General features: G+C 38.0%; 1 protein-coding gene across 1 annotated transcript in view; it reads left to right on the top strand.

Annotated features, from left to right (window-relative positions):
- Positions 1 to 18,392, top strand: part of SCAPER (S-phase cyclin A associated protein in the ER) — a gene marked incomplete at its 3' end in the record, with an annotated part of 213,744 nt that overhangs the window by 16,894 nt on the left and 178,458 nt on the right. The window contains exon 2 of the mRNA XM_024761693.1: positions 14,169 to 14,235. Coding sequence (XP_024617461.1) covers positions 14,230 to 14,235 — 6 coding nt within the window. The remainder of the gene's footprint in view (positions 1 to 14,168; positions 14,236 to 18,392) is intronic.

Raw genomic sequence — 18,392 nt, 5'->3', positions numbered from 1 at the left:
AATGGGTTTCATGAAGATGACTTTTGAGTTGGCCTTGAAGAATTGATAGGCTTTGAATACATATAGGGTGAGAAGAAACGAATATTGTGAGCAAAGATTGTTTTTTTTTTTTTCACACACACACACACACACACACACACACACACACACACTGTATTTTATTTTTACAAGAGATAAATAGACTGACACCAAGCATTATAAATGGATGACCACAACAGAAGCAGCAAGGATTGCAATTACCAAACACGAAACACACTCATACTATGTCATAATATTGACATTCAGTCCAGTAATCCTCCACTGTAACAGCTCCTTTACTTCGCAGTGAAAATTGATTTGTATATTTTTTGCCTCTGAGTCCTTGTGGGATTTTTTTTTTAATTCAAACAGAAAGTCACAATTATAATCATCCTCATCAGTTCACTCAGTCCCATGTAATTAATTTTTTTTCATCTTGATCTTTTGTTAGCACTTTTATGAGTTCATCAGTTTTCCATTAGAGTTCTGAAAATGCTTATTCATTCAGTTCAGCACTATAGTCAGTTACCAGAAACCTGTACTTGTTGAAGTCTTCCATGAATTCCTTGAAGATGAAACCCTTTTATAGGAGCATATTTGCAAAAGCATCATAGTACACCCAGAACTGTCTGTAAATGACAAAAGACTTAAAAATGACCACAGTTAAAGATTTGATGAAAGTTCATAATAATGCAATTGACAAGGAAATTTAGTTATTTCTGAGATATACATTTTAAAGTAATAACTAGTATTATTACTTATAACATTATACCAGAACATATAAGAGTTTTAGAAATTTCATGTAGTATCTGAAACATTTATATTAACATATTTCCATACAAATAACCCAAAGAAAGTTCTGTATTAGTTGTTTTTTTGTTTGTTTGCTTATACTGCAGGTTCTATTAGTCATCAATTTTATACACATCAGTGTATACATGTCCATCCCAATCGCCCAATTCAGCACACCCCCACCCCCACCCCACCATGGTTTTGCGCCCCTTGGTGTCCATACGTCTGTTCTCTACATCTGTGTCTCAACTTCTGCCTTGCAAACCGGTTCATCTGTACCATTTTTCTAGGTTCCACATACATGCATTAATATACGATATTTGTTTTTCTCTTTCTGACTTACTTCACTCTGTATGACAGTCTCTAGATCCGTCCACATCTCAACAAATGACTCAGTTTCGTTCCTCTTTATGGCTGAGTAATATTCCATTGTATATATGTACCACAACTTCGTTATCCATTCGTCTGTCGATGGGCATTTAGGTTGCTTCCATGACCTGGCTATTGTAAATAGTGCTGCAATGAACATTGGGGTGCATGTGTCGTTTTGAATTATGGTTTTCTCAGGGTATATACCCAGTAGTGGGATTGCTGTGTTATATGGTAATTCTATTTTTAGTTTTTTAAGGAACCTCCATACTGTTCTCCATAGTGGCTGTATCAATTTACATTCCTACCAGCAGTGCAAGAGGGTTCCCTTTTCTCCGCACTCTCTCCAGCATTTGTTGTTTGTAGATTTACTGATGATGTCCATTCTAACTGGTGTGAGGTGATACCTCATTGTAGTTTTGATTTGCATTTCTCTAATGATTAGTGATGTGGGGCAGCTTTTCATGTGCTTCTTGGGAAACTGTATGTCTTCTTTGGAGAAGTGTCTGTTTAGGTCTTCTGCCCATTTTTGGATTCGGTTGTTTGTTTCTTTAATATTGAGCTGTATGAACTGTTTATATATTTTGGAGATTAATCCTTTGTCCGTTGATTCGTTTGCAAATATTTTCTCCCATTCTGAGGGTTGTCTTTTTGTCTTGTTTATGGCTTCCTTTGCTGTACAAAAGCTTTGAAGTTTTATTAGGTCTGATTTGTTTATTTTTGTTTTTATTTCTATTACTCTAGGAGATAGATCAAAAAAGATCTTGCTGTGATTTATGTCAAAGAGTGTTCTTCCTATGTTTTCCTCTAAGAGTTTTATACTGTCCGGTCTTACATTTAGGTCTCGAATCCAATTTGAGTTTATTTTTGTGTATGGTGTTAGGGAGTGTTCTAATTTCATGCTTTTACAAGTACCTGTCCAGTTTTCCAAGCACCACTCATTGAAGAAACTGTCTTTTCTCCATTGTATATCTTTGCCTCCTTTGTCATAGATTAGTTGACCATAGGTGTGTGGGTTTATCTCTGGGCTTTCTATCTTGTTCCATTGATCTATGCATCTGTTTTTGTGCCAGTACCATATTGTCTTGATTACTGTAGCTTTGTAGTATAGTCTGAAGTCAGGGAGTCTGATTCCTCCAGCTCCGTTTCTTTCCCTCAAGACTCCTTTGGCTATTTGGGGTCTTCTGTGTCTCCGTACAAATTTTAAGATGATTTGTTCTAGTTCCGTAGAAAATGCCATTGGTAATTTGACAGGGATTGTATTGAATCTGTAGATTGCTTTGGGTAGTATAGTCATTTTCACAATATTGATTCTTCCAATCAAAGAACATGGTATATCTTTCCATCTGTTGGTATCATCTTTAATTTCTTTCATCAGTGTCTTATAGTTTTCTGCATACAGGTCTTTTGTCTCCCTTGGTAGGTTTATTTCTAGGTATTGTATTCTTTTGTTGCAGTGGTAAGTGGGAGTGTTTCCATAATATCTCTTACAGATTTTTCATCATTTGTGTATAGGAAATGCAAGAGATTTCTGTGCATTAATTTTGTATCCTGCAACTTTACCAAATTCATTGATTAGCTCTAGTAGTTTTCTAGTGGCATTTTAAGGAATTTCTATGTATCGTATCATGTCATCTGCAAACAGTGACAGTTTTACTTCTTCTTTTCCAATTTGTATTCCTTTTATTTCTTTTTCTTCTCTGATTTCCATGGCTAGGACTTCCAAAAATATGTTGAATAATAGTGGTCAGAGTGGACATCCTTGTCTCCTTCCTGATCTTAGAGGAAACGCTTTCAGTTTTTCACCATTGAGAATGATGTTTGCTGTGGGTTTGTCATATATGGCCTTTATTATGTTGAGGTAGGTTCCCTCTATGCCCACTTTCTGGAGAGTTTTTATCATAAATGGGTGTTGAATTTTGTCAAAACCTTTTTCTGCATCTATTGAGATGGTCATATGGTTTTTATTCTTTGATTTGTCAATACAGTATATCACATTGATTGATTTGCGTATATTGAAGAATCCTTGCATCCCTGGGATAAATCCCACTTGGTCATGGTGTATGATCCTTTTTATGTGTTGTTGGAGTCTGTTTGCTAGTATTTTCTTGAGGATTTTTGCATCTATATTCATCAGTGATATTGGTCTGTAATTTCCTTTTTTTGTAGTATCTTTGTCTGGTTTTGGTATCAGGGTGATGGTGGCCTCATAGAATGAGTTTGGGAGTGTTCCTTCCTCTGCAATTTTTTGGAAGAGTTTGAGAAGGATGGGTGTTAGCTCTTCTCTAAATGTTTGATAGGATTCACCTGTGAAGCCATCTGGTCCTGGACTTTTGTTTGTTGGAAGATTTTTAATCCCAGTTTCAATTTCATTACTTGTGATTGGTCTGTTCATATTTTGTTTCTTCCTGGTTTAGTCTTGGAAGTTTATACATTTCTAAGAATTTGTCCATTTCTTCTAGGTTGTCCATTTTATTGGCATAGAGTTGCTTGTAGTAGTCTCTTAGGATGCTTTGTATTTCTGCGGTGTCTGTTGTAACTTCTCCGTTTTCATTACTAACTTTATTGATTTAAGTCTTCGTTTTTCTCTTGCTGAGTCTGGCTAATGGTTTATCAATTTTGTTTATCTTTTCAAAGAACCAGCTTTTAGTTTTATTGATCTTTGCTATTGTTTTCTTTGTTTCTATTTCATTTATTTCTGCTCTGATCTTTCTGATTTCTTTCCTTCTGCTAACTTTGGGTTTTCTTCATTCTTCTTTCTCTGGTTCCTTTGGGTGTAACGTTAGATTGTTTACTTGAGATTTTTCTTGTTTCTTGAGGTAGGCTCGTATAGCTATAAACTTCCCTCCGAGAACTGCTTTTGCTGCGTCCCATAGGTTTTGGATCATCATGTTTTCATTGTCATTTGTCTCTAGGTATTTTTTGATTTTGTCTTTGATTTCTTCAGTGATCTCTTGGTCATTTAGTAACGTATTGTTTAACCTCCATGTGTTTGTGTTTTTTACGTTTTTTCCCCTGTAATTCATTTCTGATCTCATAGCGTTGTGGTCAGAAAAGGTGCTTGATATGATTTCAAATTTTTTAAATTTATTGAGTCTTGATTTGTGACCCAAGATGTGATCTCTCCTGGAGAGTGTTCCATGCGCACTTCAGAAGAAAGTGTAATCTGTTGTTTTTGGATGAATGTCCTATAAATATCAATTAAATCTATCTGGTCTTTTGTGTCATTTAAAGCTTCTGTTTTCTTATTTATTTTCATTTTGGATGATTTGTCCATTGGTGTAAGTGAGGTGTTAAAGTCTCCCACTATTATTATGTTACTGTTGATTTCCTCTTTTAGAGCTGTTAACAGTTGCCTTATGTTTGAGGTGCTCCTATGTTGGGTGCATATATATTTATAATTGTTATATTTTCTTCTTGGATTGATCCCTTGATCATTATGTAGTGTCCTTCCTTGTCTGTTGTAACATTCTTTATTTTAAGGTCTGTTTTATCTGATACGAGTGTTGCTACTCCAGCTTTCTTTTGATTTCCATTTGCATGGAATATCTTCTTCCATCTCCTCACTTTCAGCCTGTATGTGTCCCTAGATCTGAAGTGGGTCTCTCGTAGACAGCGCATATATATGGGTCTTGTTTTTGTATCCGTTCAGCAAACCTGTGTGTTTTGGTTGGAGCATTTAATCCATTCATGTTTAAGGTAATTATTGATATGTATGTTCCTATGACCATATTCTTAATTGTTTTGGGTTTATTTTTGTAGGTCCTTTTCTTCTCTTGTACTTTCCACTTAGAGATGTTCCTTTAGCATTTGTTGTAGAGCTGGTTTGGTGGTACTGAAATCTCTTAGCTTTTGCTTGTCTGTAAAGCTTTTGATTTCTCCATCGAATCTGAATGAGATCCTTGCTGGGTAGTGTAATCTTGGTTGTAGGTTCTTCCCTTTCATCACATTAAGTATATCATGCCATTCTCTTCTGGCTTGTAGAGTTTCTGCTGAGCATTCAGCTGTTAACCTTATGGGAGTTTCCTTGTATGTTATTTGTTGTTTTTCCCTTGCTGCTTTCAATGATTTTTCTTTGTCTTTAATTTTTGCCAATGTGATTACTATGTGTCTCAGTGTGTTTCTCCTTGGGTTTGTCCTGTATGAGACTCTCTGCGCTTCCTGGACTTGGGTGGCTATTTTCTTTCCCATGTTAGGGAAGTTTTCGACTATAATCTCTTCAAATATTTTCTCGGGTCCTTTTTCTCTATCTTCTCCTTCTGGGATCCCTATAATGCAAATGTTGTTGTGTTTAATGTTGTCCCAGAGGTGTCTTAGGCTGTCTTCATTTCTGTTCATTGTTTTTTCTTTATTCTGTTCCACAGCAGTGAATTCCACCATTCTGTCTTCCAGGTCACTTATCCGTTCTTCTGCCTCAGTTATTCTGCTATTGATTCCTTCTAGTGTATTTTTCATTTCTGTTATTGTATTGTTCATCTCTGTTTCTTTTTTAATTCTTCTAGGTCTTTTTTAAACATTCCTTGCATCTTCTCGATCTTTGCCTCCATTCTTTTTCCAAGGTCCTGGATCATCTTCACTATCGTTATTCTGAATTCTTTTTCTGGAAGGTTGCCTATCTCCACTTCATTTAGTTGTTTTTCTGGGGTTTTATCTTGTTCCTTCATCTGGTATATAGCCCTCTGCCTTTTCATCTTTTCTGTCTTTCTGTGAATGTGGTTTTTGTTCCACAGGCTGCAGGATTGTTCTTCTTGCTTCTGCTGTCTGCCCTCTGATCGCAAAGATTCTTTAGTACAGGCTTCATTCAATAGTAAATAAGTGTTTAATTAATGCCTATTCAATGCTAGGCTCTGTTCTGTATTCTGAGGCTATAGCAATAACAAAATCAGATGAGAAAGGGGGTGGAGTCAAGATGGCAGTGTGGGAGGACGCAGAGTTCACGTCTCCCAACAACTAGGGCACCTGTTGGATGCTGGTGGGGGACCTTGATGCCCAAGGAAATGGGAGGAGCCCCCAAGAAACTGTCTTGGATGTGGGGGGAAGTGAGAGGAGGAGGAGAAGTGGAGGCCGGACAGGACCACGGCCCCTGAGGGGTGGCTGGCAGAGGGGAGGGGTTCCCTCGCCTGGGGGACCCTTGGGGCTCATGGATCAATGGGTAGCACGCCTAGCATTTCCCCTTCCCAATCAGGCCCCAGGAAGCCTGCTGGGCTCCCAGACCAGGTTTTCTGCTCTCTGTGGTGCCGTCCGGGCTGCCTGGATCCTAGGGGCATAGGAGGTAGGTGAAGGGAGAAGAGGAGAGGTGGATGGGGAGGACCCCTCCAGGATCACAGGATCAGGGGAGGCGTGCCGGGTGTTTCCCCCACCACTTGGGCCCTTGGAAGCCTGCTGGTATCTGGGCCTGGTGCTCTGCCTTCCGAGGACCCCTCCGGCTGTGGGGGGCCTAGGGGCATAGTAGGGAGGGAAGAGTGAGAAAGGGGAGCAGAGGCGGACCGGGGGGGACCCTCCAGGACTGGGGTATCAGGGGAAGTGCCGCGGGCATATTCCCTGCCCACTCAGCTCGGGAAACCTGTTGGGCTTCTGGGTCTGGTCCCCTGCCTTCTGGGGCCACCTCTGGCTGTGTGGGTCCTAGCGGTATAAGATGGGGTGTGGGGAGAAAAAGAGAGGCCAGTGGGGAGGGACCCTCCAGGATTGGAGGATCGGAGGGGAACGTGTGTAGCATTTCCCCTGCCCACTCGTGCCCAGGGAGCCCGCTGGGGTTCCGGACCTGGTCCTCTGCCCTCCAAGGCCCGAGGCACTCCTGGGCCCCTCCTGCTGTGTTGAGCCTAAGCCCCCCTGCCCCCGGTGCCTTTTCCAGCCCTGTGAGTCTGAAGCATAGGCCCCGCCCACTGCCTAAACCCTGCCCCTGCCTTAGCCCCGCCCCAAACAGCCAAGGCCTTTTCTGGCTTTTTTTTCCTTCCTTTTTTTTGCTGCTGTTCCAGTGTACCTTCCGGTTGTTGTTTCATCTATATTTTTGTTTTAAAATTTTTTTCTAACACATCTGTTAGTTTTCTAATCTTATTGTATTTTTTACTCTTTGTTATTGTTCTCCTTTTTTTCTTTTTGCTGCCCTGCGCAGCTTGCGGGATCTTGGTTCATGAGCTGAGGGTCGAGCCTGAGCTCCTGCAGTGGGGGCCCTGTGTCCAAACCACTGGAGTAACAGAGAACCAGAGAACCTCAGGTCCCAAGGAATATTCGTTGGAGTGAGGTTTTCGGAGGTCCTCATCTTGGCACCAAGACCCAGATCTACATGCAAGGTAAAAGCCTACAAGACCAAATAAATGAAGAGGAAATTGGCAACCTACCTGAAAAAGAATTCAGAGTAATGATAGTAAAGATAATCCAGAATCTCAGAAATAGAATGGAGGCACGGAGCGAGAAAATAAAAGAAATGTTTAACAAAGATGTAGAAAAAATAAAGAACAAACAGAGATGGACAACACACTAACTGAAATGAAAAATTCACTAGAAGGAATCAATAATAGAATAACTGGGGCAGAAGAATGAATAAGTGAGCTGGAAGACAGAATGGTGGAAATAATTGCTGAGGAGCAGAATAAAGAAAAAAGAATGAAGCGAATTGAAGAAAATCTCAGAGACCTCTGGGACAACACTAAATGCACCAACATTCAAATTATAGGGTTCCCAGAAAAAGGAAAGAAAAATAAATGCTCTGAGAAAATATTTGGAGAGGTTATTGTGGAAAAGTTACCTAAAATGGGAAAGGAAATAATCACCCAAGTCCAGAAAGCACAGAGAGTCCCATACAGGATAAACCCTAGGAGAAACCCACCGAGATGCATATTAATCAAACTAACAAAAATTGAGTTCAAAGGAAAAGTATTAAAAACAGCAAGGGAAAATCAAAATATAACATACAAAGGAATCCCCATAAGGTTAACAGCTGATTTTTCAGGAGAAACTCTGCAGGCCAGAAGGGAGTGGCAGATCTACTTAAAATGATGAAAGAGAAAAACCTACAACCAAGATTACCTAGCAAGGATCTCATTCAGATTTGATGGAGAAATCAAAAACTTTATAGACAAGCAAAAGCTAAGAGAAATCAGCACCACCAAACCAGCTTTACAACAAATGCTAAAAGAACTTCTCTAGGCGGGAAACACAAGAGAAGAAAAAAGACCCACAAAAACAAACCTAAAACAATTAAGAAAATGGTAATAGGAACATACGTATAGATAATAACCTTGAATGTAAATAGATTAAATGCTCCAACCAAAAGACACAGACTGGCTGAATGGATACAAAAATAAGACCCATATATATGCTGTGTACAGGAGACCCACTTCAGACTTAGGGACACATCCAGACTGAGGTGAAGGGATGGAAAAAGATATTCCATTCAAATGGAAGTCAAAGAAAGCTGGAGTAGCAATACTCGTATCAGATAAAATAGACCTTAAAATAAAGGCTGTTACAAGAGATAAGGAAGGACACTACATAATAATCAAGGGATCAATCCAAGAAAAAGATGTAACAATTATAAATATGCACCAAACATAGGAGCATATCAATACATAAGAAATGCTAACAGCCATAGAAGGGGAATTCGACAGTAACAATAATGGTAGGGGACTTTAACACCTCACTTACACCAATGGACAGATCATCCAAACAGAAAATAAATAAGGAAACACAAGCTTTAAATGACACAGTACACCACATAGATTTAATTGATATTTATAGGACATTCTATTTGAAAGTGGCAGAATACATGTTCTTCTCAAGTGCACACAGAAGATTCTACAGGATAGATCACAACTTGGGTCACAAATCAAGCCTCAGAAAATTTAAGAAAATTGAAATTGTATCAAGCATCTCTTCTGACTACAATATGAGATTAGAAATCAATTACAGGAAAAAAAGGTGTAAAATACACAAATACATGGAGGCTAAACAGTGCACTACTAAATAACCAAGAGATCACTGAAGAAATCAAAGAGGAAATCAAAAAATACCTAGAAACAAATGACAATGAGAACACGATGACCCAAAACCTATGGGATGCAGCAAAAGCTGTTCTAAGAGGGAAGTATATAGCAATACAATCCTACCTCAAGAAACAAGAAAAATCTCAAATAAACAACCTAATATTACACCTTAAACAATTAGAGAAAGAAGAACAAAGAAAACCCAAAGTCAGTAGGAGGAAAGAAATCATAAAGATCAGGGCAGAAATAAGTAGAAAAAAAGAAAACAGTAGCAAAGATCAGTAAAACTAAAAGTTGATGGTTTGAGAAGATAAACAAAATTGATAAAACTTTAGCAAGACTCATCAAGAAAAAAAGGGAGAGGACTCAAATCAATAAAATTAGAAATGAAAAAGGAGAAATCACAACTGACACTGCAGAAATGTAAAGGGTTAGTTGGAAAGGTACAATTTTCCAAGACTGAACCAGGAAGAATTAGAAGATATAGACAGATGTATTACAAGTAATGAAATAGAAACTGTAATTGAAAATCTTCCAATAAGCAAAAGCCCAGGACCAGATGGCTTCACAGGCAAATTCTATCTAACATTTAGAGAATAGCTAACACCAAGCCTCAAACTTTTCCAAAAAACAGCAGAGGGAGGAACACTCCCAAAATTCGTTCTATGAGGCCACCATCACCCTGATACCAACACCAGGCAAAGATATCACAAAAAAATAAAATTACAGACCAATATCACTGATGAACATAGATGCAGAAATCCTCAACAAAATACTAGCAAACAGAATCCAGTAGCATGTCAAAAGGATCATACACCATGATCAAGTGGGATTTATCCCAGGGATGCAAGGATTCTTCAGTATACACAAATCAATCCATGTGATACACCATATTAACAAATGAAGGAATAAAAACCATATGATCATCTCAATAGATGCAGAAAAAGCTTTTGACAAAATTCAACACTCATTTATCATAAAAACACTCCAGAAAATGGGCATAGAGAGAACCTACCTCAACATAATAAAGGCCATGACAAAACCACAGCAAACGTCATTCTCAATGGTGAAAAACTGAAAGCATTTCCACTAAGATCAGGAACAAGACATGGATGTCCACTCGCCACTCTTATTCAACATAGTTTGGAAGTCCTAGCCACAGCAATCAGAGCAGAAAAAGAAACAAAAGGAATACAAATCGGAAAAGAAGAAGTAAAGCTGTCACTGTTTGCAGATGACATGATACTATACATAGAAAATTCTAAAGTTGCCACCAGAAAACTACTAGAGCTGATCAATGAATTTGGTAAGGTTGCAGGATACAAAATTAATGCACAGGAATCTCTTGCATTCCTATACACTAATAACAAAAAATCAGAAAGATAAATTAAGGAAACAATTCCATTTACCATCGCAACAAAAAGAGTAAAATACCTAGGAATAAACCTACCCAAGGAGGCAAAAGACTTGTACTCAGAAAACTATAAAACACTGATGAAAGAAATCAAAGTTGACATAAAAAGGGGGAGAAATATACCACTTTCTTGGATTGGAAGAATCAATATTGTGAAAATGACTATACTACCCAAAGCAATCTACATATTCAGTGCAATCCCTATCAAACTACCAATGACATTCTTCACAGAATTAGAAAAATTTTTTTTTACAATTTGTATGGAAACACAAAAGACCCCGAATAGCCAAAGCAATTTTGAGAAAGAAAAATGGAGCTGGTGGAATCAGGCTCCCTGTCTTCAAATTATACTACACAGCTACAGTAATCAAGACAGTATGGTACTGGCTCAAAAACAGAAATATAGATCAATGGTACAGGATAGAAAGCCCAGGGATAAACCCACGCACATATGGTCACCTAATTTATGACAAAGGAGGCAAGAACATACAATGGAGAAAAGACAGCCTCTTCCATAACTGGTGCTGGGAAAACTGGACAGCTACATGTAGAAGAATGAAATTAGGACGCTTCCTAGCACCATACACAAAAATAAGCTCAAAATGGATTAAAGACCTAAATGTAAGATTGGACACTGTAAAACTCTTAGAGGAAAACATAGGAAGAACACTCTTTGACATAAATCGTAGCAAGATCTTTTTTGATCCACCTCCTAGAGAAATGGAAATAAAAACAAAAATAAACAAATGTGACCTAATGAAACTTCAAAGCTTTTGCACAGCAAAGGAAACCATAAACAAGACGAAAAGGCAACCCTCAGAATGGGAGAAAATATTTGCAAACGGATCAACGGACAAAGGATTAATCTCCAAAATATATAGACAGCTCATGCAGCTCAATATTAAAGAAACAAACAACCGAATCCAAAAATGGGCAGAAGACCTAAACAGACATTTCTCCAAAGAAGACATACAGATGGCCAAGAAGCACATGAAAAGATGATCAGTATCACTAATTATTAGAGAAATGCAAATCAAAACTACAGTGAGGTATCATATCACACTGTTCAGAATGGCCATTATCAAAAAATCTACAAACAATAAATGCTGGAGAGGGTGTGGAGGAAAGGGAACCCTTTTGCTATGTTCGTGGGAATGTAAATTGATACAGCCACGATGGAGAACAGTGTGGAGGTTCCTTAAAAAACTAAAAATAGAACTACCATACGACCCAGCAATCCCACTGTGGGGCATATACCCTGAGAAAACCATAATTCAGTAGGACACATGTACCCCAATATTCATTGCAGCACTGTTTACATTAGCCAGGTCATGGAAGCAACCTAAATGTCCAACAGATGAATGGATAAAGAAGATGTGGTACATATATACAGTGGAATATTACTCAGCCAGCCATAAAAAGGAACGAAATTGGGTCATATTTGGAGATGTGGATGGACCTAGAGTCTGTCATATAGAGTGAAATAAGCCAGAAAGAGAAAAACAAATACTGTATATTAATGCATATTTGTGGAATCTAGAAAAATGGTACAGATGAACCTATTTGCAGCACAGGAGTAGAGATGTAGACATAGAGAATGGACATGTGGACACAGGGAGGGGAAGGGGAGGGTAGGACAATTTGGGAGATTAGGTTTGACATAAGTATACTACCATATGTAAAATAGAGCTAGTGCGAACCTGCTGTATAACACAGGGAGCTTAGCTTGGTGCTCTGTGATGACCTAGATGCGTTTGATGGGGGTGGGGTGGGAGGGAGATCTAATAGGAAAAAAAAAAAAAAGAACATAATGGAGTTTACATTCTTGTGGGGAAAGAGGGACAGTCCACCAAGTAAGTAAATAATATAAAGTAATGAGTGCTCTAGAGAAGAAGTGGGATAGGGAGTGCCAGTGGCGGGAGTCAGGATAAACAGGTTGCAGTGTTTAAAAGAGCGTGTCAGAAGGCCTCACTGAGAAAGTGACATGTGGGCAAAGATGGAGTTAATCTTGAGTGTTCCAGATGGGGACTTTAAATTGTAAAGCCCTGAGGGGGTAGTGTGTCTGGCATGTTGGGGAACTTAAGGAGGCCAGTGTGGTTGAAGTGGAATGAACACCAGAGAAGAGAGGAGTAGGAGGTATGGTCAGGGACTTATGGGGAGTTAGAAGGTTTAGGGTGTGGTAGGCCACTGTGAGGACTTTGACTTTTACTCTGAGTGAGATGTAGAGGCATTGGAGAAGTTGTGAACAGAAGTAGTATATTTTTAAAAGTATGACATTTTTACTGGGATATAATCCATGTACCTTACAACTCACCCATTTAAAAAGTGGTTCTTAGTATATTCACAGAGTTGTACAACCGTCACCATATTGAATTTTAGAACATTTTCATCATCCCAAAAAGAAACCCTGTATTCATTAGCAGTAACTCATCATCCTCCAACTCTCTAGCCCTAGGCAAGCAGTAATCTGTTTTTCTGACTGTCTTGATTTGCCCATTTTGGACATTACATATAAGTGGAATTATGTAATATGTGGTCTTTTATGACTGGCTTCTTTCACTTAGCATCTTGTTTTCAAGATTCCTTTATGTTGTAGCATGTACCAGTACTTTATACTATTTTATGGCCAAATAAGATTTCATTGCAGGGATATAGTACATTTTATTTATCCAACAGTTTTTGGACATTTGGGTTTTTTCCACTTTTTGGCTATTAGGAATAATGTTGCTGTGAATACTTGTATGTAAGTTATTGTGTGAACATATGTTTTCATTTGAAGTGCTGCGTTTTAAAAGGAGCAGATTCACTTGACGAAGATAAAGGACCTAGGCTGTCATCCCAGAAGGTTGGGTTCCAACTGTTGCTTGCTTTTCTTTGTTCAGTAGCTTTTGTTATGGCGTTAAGCCATTTTTTCTCACAATTTCTCTGTCCTCTTGTTTTTTACCTAGTTTCCTAGCTTTGGATTTCTTTGAATAAAGGGTTGACCAATATTAACTAGGTTTCCTGAAAAGTAGGATCTGTTGTATGTAGAGAATTAGATGTTCTGTAATTGAGATATTATGATAAAATCTCAGTTTTTGCAAATTCCTAAGGAGAGGTTACACAGTGTTTTGTATACTGAGTTGGGGTTCATTAGTGGGTCATAAATCAATTCAGTGAAAGCAGTATTTAAAAAATGAAATAGAATAGAATAGGAAATAATCAGAGTGCCTCTCTCACAATAGGGATAAATATTACTTCATGAAACTTTGTTTCAGTTAATCATGTATGTATGAACTGAGTCATGATATAAAGTGTGTGTGTGTTTAGTAAAAAAAAAGCTTGAAGCCTTTGGATTGGAATGTCATGGGCTATTTTTGTAATTAATACTCTTTCTCTTCCATTTAATTTTTTTTGGAGATATTGAGGTATTATTCAGCATAGAGTGTTTAAAACATGCTATAGTATATCTAAACGGAATATAAAGGGGTGATGTTTTTGTTGTTTAATGTAATGAGAAACTTGCGGGGATGAGATTTTTATCTTTTATGAATAAATATGATTTTATGACAATGTTATGACTAAGAGTATGTACTATGTATTTTTTATTATAGGAGTCACACCCCATGGATTTGTGTGGTAAATGAACTTCTTGGCATAGAAGGGAATTAAAAAATGATGGTAAGTGATCAAGCTACCTTAAGCATTAACCTTAGTTTTTTTAGCCTCCTTCTACCTCCCTTCCTTCCTTCTATTTTTAATTCATTCTCTTTTTTGATGTAATATTTGTTACCTTCAAGACACTCTATGGAACACATTTGTTATAAAGCACAACAATAAAGTAACTGACTGTGAATGGACTGTTCAACTTGAGAGCCATAGACTCTCACTCCTAACATTTGTACAACCTAGGGCAAGAATAGAAATGGAAGTCAGCTTTTTTTTTTTTTTAACAATATGTCTTAATCTTAAAAAGTTATAAATCAGTTTATGTCAGCAGCCTGACTTACTTTCCTACCCAGGGCCCAGCCAGCTCTTAAAGGAGCAATATACTCCCTGGGGTTGGCAGGGTGGAAGTTGGGCCAGGGTGGTCTCCAAATCTTAGATGGGGACTGATGTGGTGAAAGTCCCTGGAGAGTCTGGGCAGATGGGTTCTCCTTCCCCATATTCTACTTTTCTAACTCAAGATTTAAGGCAGTTCTAAGTATCTTCTTAAACTATCCCACTCAAACCCAGGAGGAGGAGGGAAAGCAGTTTCTGGGGGAATCCAGGCTGCCTAGACACCTCCTTGGGAGATTGGGGGTGGCCATTCTTAAGTAAAATTAGATGTTTTTACCTTGGTTTCTCAGCACAGAGGCTGTGCTTTGCCTCCTTCCTTCTCTTCATTGTCTTCTCTTAGGATGGGGAGGTCTCAGTTCAGTTTGTGAATCTCTCTCTCTTAATTCCTGTACCCTCAATTAGTTACTTATTATCTTTGGGTTTTGATATTTTTGATGTTTTGGTATTTTGATAGGTGTAATCTCCTAAAGTGTAGGGCTCAGGGCAGGAGCCTCCTCTTTTGGGTATAAAGGCGGGACTGTTTCTACCTATATTCTCCTTTCCTATCTCATCCTGCCCCATTCTACACTCCAGTTTCTTTTATATCTTAAAGACATAAAAAAAGCTCTGAGTTTTAAATTTTTTAAATCTGTCATTTGGGATTGTTTTCTTGCTGCCTTTAATATTCTGAGAAATTCTTATAGTGAGGAATTTGAGCTTATAATAAGCTCTGTTTTTGTTTGTCTAAGGTATCTTTTTTTTCCTGCCCTAATTTTGAAAGATGGTCTGCTGAGTATAGAAGTCTAGATTGACTAATTTTTCTCTCAGTATGCTGAAAAAATTATTCCACTGTTTTCAACCTCTTTTTGATTTTTGATATTTCTTTTTCTTTTTGATTTTACTTTGTTTTAATATTATATGCAATGTTTACCTGGTTCACAATTCTTATTAAACAGTATTCATTTAGAGAAGTATGACTTTTCTTCTTCCTCTTCTTCCCTTCGTGGGCAATCTTTTCTTTTCTTTTCTATGTTTTAAATTGTGGTAAAATGCAGAAAATTTACCATCTCACCCATTTTTAAAAATTTATTTATTTGTTTTGGCTGCATTGGGTCTTCGTTGCTGCTCATGGGCTTTCTCTAGTTGCGGCGAGCGGGGGCTACTCTGTGTTGTGGTGCGTAGGCTTCTCTTGTTGTGGAGCACGGGCTCTAGGCACATGGGCTTCAGTAGTTGTGGCTTGTGGGCTTCAGTAGTTGTGGCTGGCAGGCTCTAGAGCACAGGCTCAGTAGTTGTGGTGCATGGGCTTAGTTGCTCTGCGGCATGTAGGATCTTCCTGGCCCAGGGCTTGAACCCGTGTCCCCTGCATTGGCAGGCAGATCCTTAACCACTGTGCCACCAGGGAAGCCCCTCGACCATTTTTAAGTGTTCAGTTCAGTGGTATTAAGTACATTCATATAGTTGTGCAACCATCACCACTGTCCATCTTCAGAACTCTTTTCATCTTGCAAAACTGAAACTCTACACCTATTAAACAATAACTCCCTATTTCTTTCCTCCCCCAGCCCCTAGCAGCCACCTTTTTACTTTCTCTCTCTATGATTATGGCTACTCTAGGTACCTCATATAAGTGGAATCATACAGTATTTGTCTTTTTGTGACTAGTTTATTTCACTTAGCATACTATCCTAAGATAGTAGCATATGTCAGAATTTACTTTTTAAGACTGAGTAATATTCCATTGTATGTATATACTACATTCTGCTTATCCATTCATTTGTCTACGGACAAGGTTGCTCCCACATTTTAACTATTGTGAAAATGCTGCTGTGAACATGGATGTATAAATATTTCTTTGAGACCCTAGTTTTAATTCTTTTTGCTATATACCCAAAGTAGAATTCCTGGATCATATCAGATTTTTTGAGGAACCTCCATACTGTTTTCCACAGCAGCTATACCATTTTACATTCCGATCAGTAGTGAGCAAGGGTTCCAGTTTCTTCACATCCTTGTTATTATTATTATTTTTTTTGGTAGTAGCTATCCTAATGGGTCTCGTGGGTAATCATTTTGACTAGTTTTTGGTTTATCCTTTATTGCTTATATTTTCAAAAAGAAGAAAAATATATAAATATGTATATAATTTATATATATTTATCATTCTCTTTCTCAAATTCAAAGATACCGTATTCTAATACTTTTTTCCCTCACTTAACAATATATCCTAGATCATTAGAGATCTTCATTCCTTATTACAGCTGCATAGTATTTCCTTTTGATCTGTGTTGTTTTTAAACTGCTTAATGGGAAAGGTATAGTAAAGCACTGCTTATTGTGACTCTGAAGAATGTGGCCAAAACCCTGAAAGTAAATGAAATATGCCTGTGATCATCCATAACAGATAATTCACATACAGAAAATATATTCACTGTACTTGTAGAATTCTTGAGTTTCTTATTCAGAAACATAGTAGTACATTTCCCAGAATTCTAACAGATAGGAATTGACAGCTGATAGCCTGATAGGGAAGAAGACAAAATAATTAAGAATTAAGTTTTTGTTTTCTGCAAAATCAGTAGGAAGTAAAGAGCCCAAAAAGTCTAAAAACACTTTGGCCTGGGTGCATTTATTTTAAGACAGTCATCCACTGCCCTTCTATAGCTCCTGAAGGCTATATATTACAATATCATACAAAAGTTGGTGTTTATAGTGATAGCCTGAAAGTTTCAAGAAAAGAGGAAGTTGCTTCAGTAGTCTCTGTTTCAGAAGTCAGGGAACTGTGATTCAGAGATTTTCATCCAAAATGGTAAAATCGAAAAGAATTTGTGCTTAGCAGGGCAGAACTTTACTTGTGGATTTATGTTGAGCACCTTATTTCCCAATGATGTTGTTCATTTATTCATGATATATTTATTTTGTCAATTATTTATTGATGATTTCTTTTTTTTTAAACATCTTTATTGGAGTATAATTGCTTTACAGTGGTGTGTTAGTTTCTGCTTTATAACAAAGTGAATCAGTTATACATACACATGTCCCCATATTTCTTCCCTCTTGTGTCTCCCTCCCTCCCACCCTCTCTATCCCACTCCTCTAGGTGGTCACAAAGCACCAAGCTGATCTCCCTATGCTATGCGGCTGCTTCCCACTAGCTATCTATGACGATTTCTTTATCATTCCAATTATTCATCATTCATGATGTATTTATGTGCTGGGCACTGTGCTAGCACACACTAGCTAGAGTGATGAACAAAATCCAGTCCTCCAGAAGCTTACAGTCTAATGGGGAGCATAGATGGTAAACACATAATTATATAATTTAAAATTTAATTGTGAGATGTGCTACAAAGGTGTACAAGTTGATTCGAGTATATAAAAGGGGTCCTGGCCAAGTCTGGGAGTTGAAGATACCTCATTCTGAGAAAGTACCATTAAGTTGGGGCTTGAAAGATCATTAGGCCTTGGCTGGGCTAAGAGGAACACTGTCTTAGTTAGGATGCTTTCAGTAGCAAGTAGAGATAAGACTTGATCTGTTGGCTCAACAGTTTCACCAAGGATTTGATTGCTTTTCTTCCCTTGGTTCTGCCTTCTGTTTTGTTGCCATAATCTTAAGGTTTGCTCCCTTTAAGGTCTCCAGTTGGTTAGTGACAGTTTTCAGAACTTTGTATTCCCTCATGTATGGCCAGTAGGAAAATGAGTCTTTTCTCCAATATTTCAGGAGAAGATCTGAAGTCCACTGTGTATTGATCACCTTACGTTACATGCTTACACCAGAATCACTTGTTATGCCTGGAGGAATG

Source organism: Neophocaena asiaeorientalis, unplaced genomic scaffold (assembly GCF_003031525.2).
Source record: "Neophocaena asiaeorientalis asiaeorientalis breed wild unplaced genomic scaffold, Neophocaena_asiaeorientalis_V1.1 scaffold54, whole genome shotgun sequence".
NCBI classification, from domain to species: domain Eukaryota; kingdom Metazoa; phylum Chordata; class Mammalia; order Artiodactyla; family Phocoenidae; genus Neophocaena; species Neophocaena asiaeorientalis.
The sequence above is the reverse complement of the archived record's forward strand: the minus strand, read 5'-3'. Positions and strand labels throughout refer to the sequence as shown.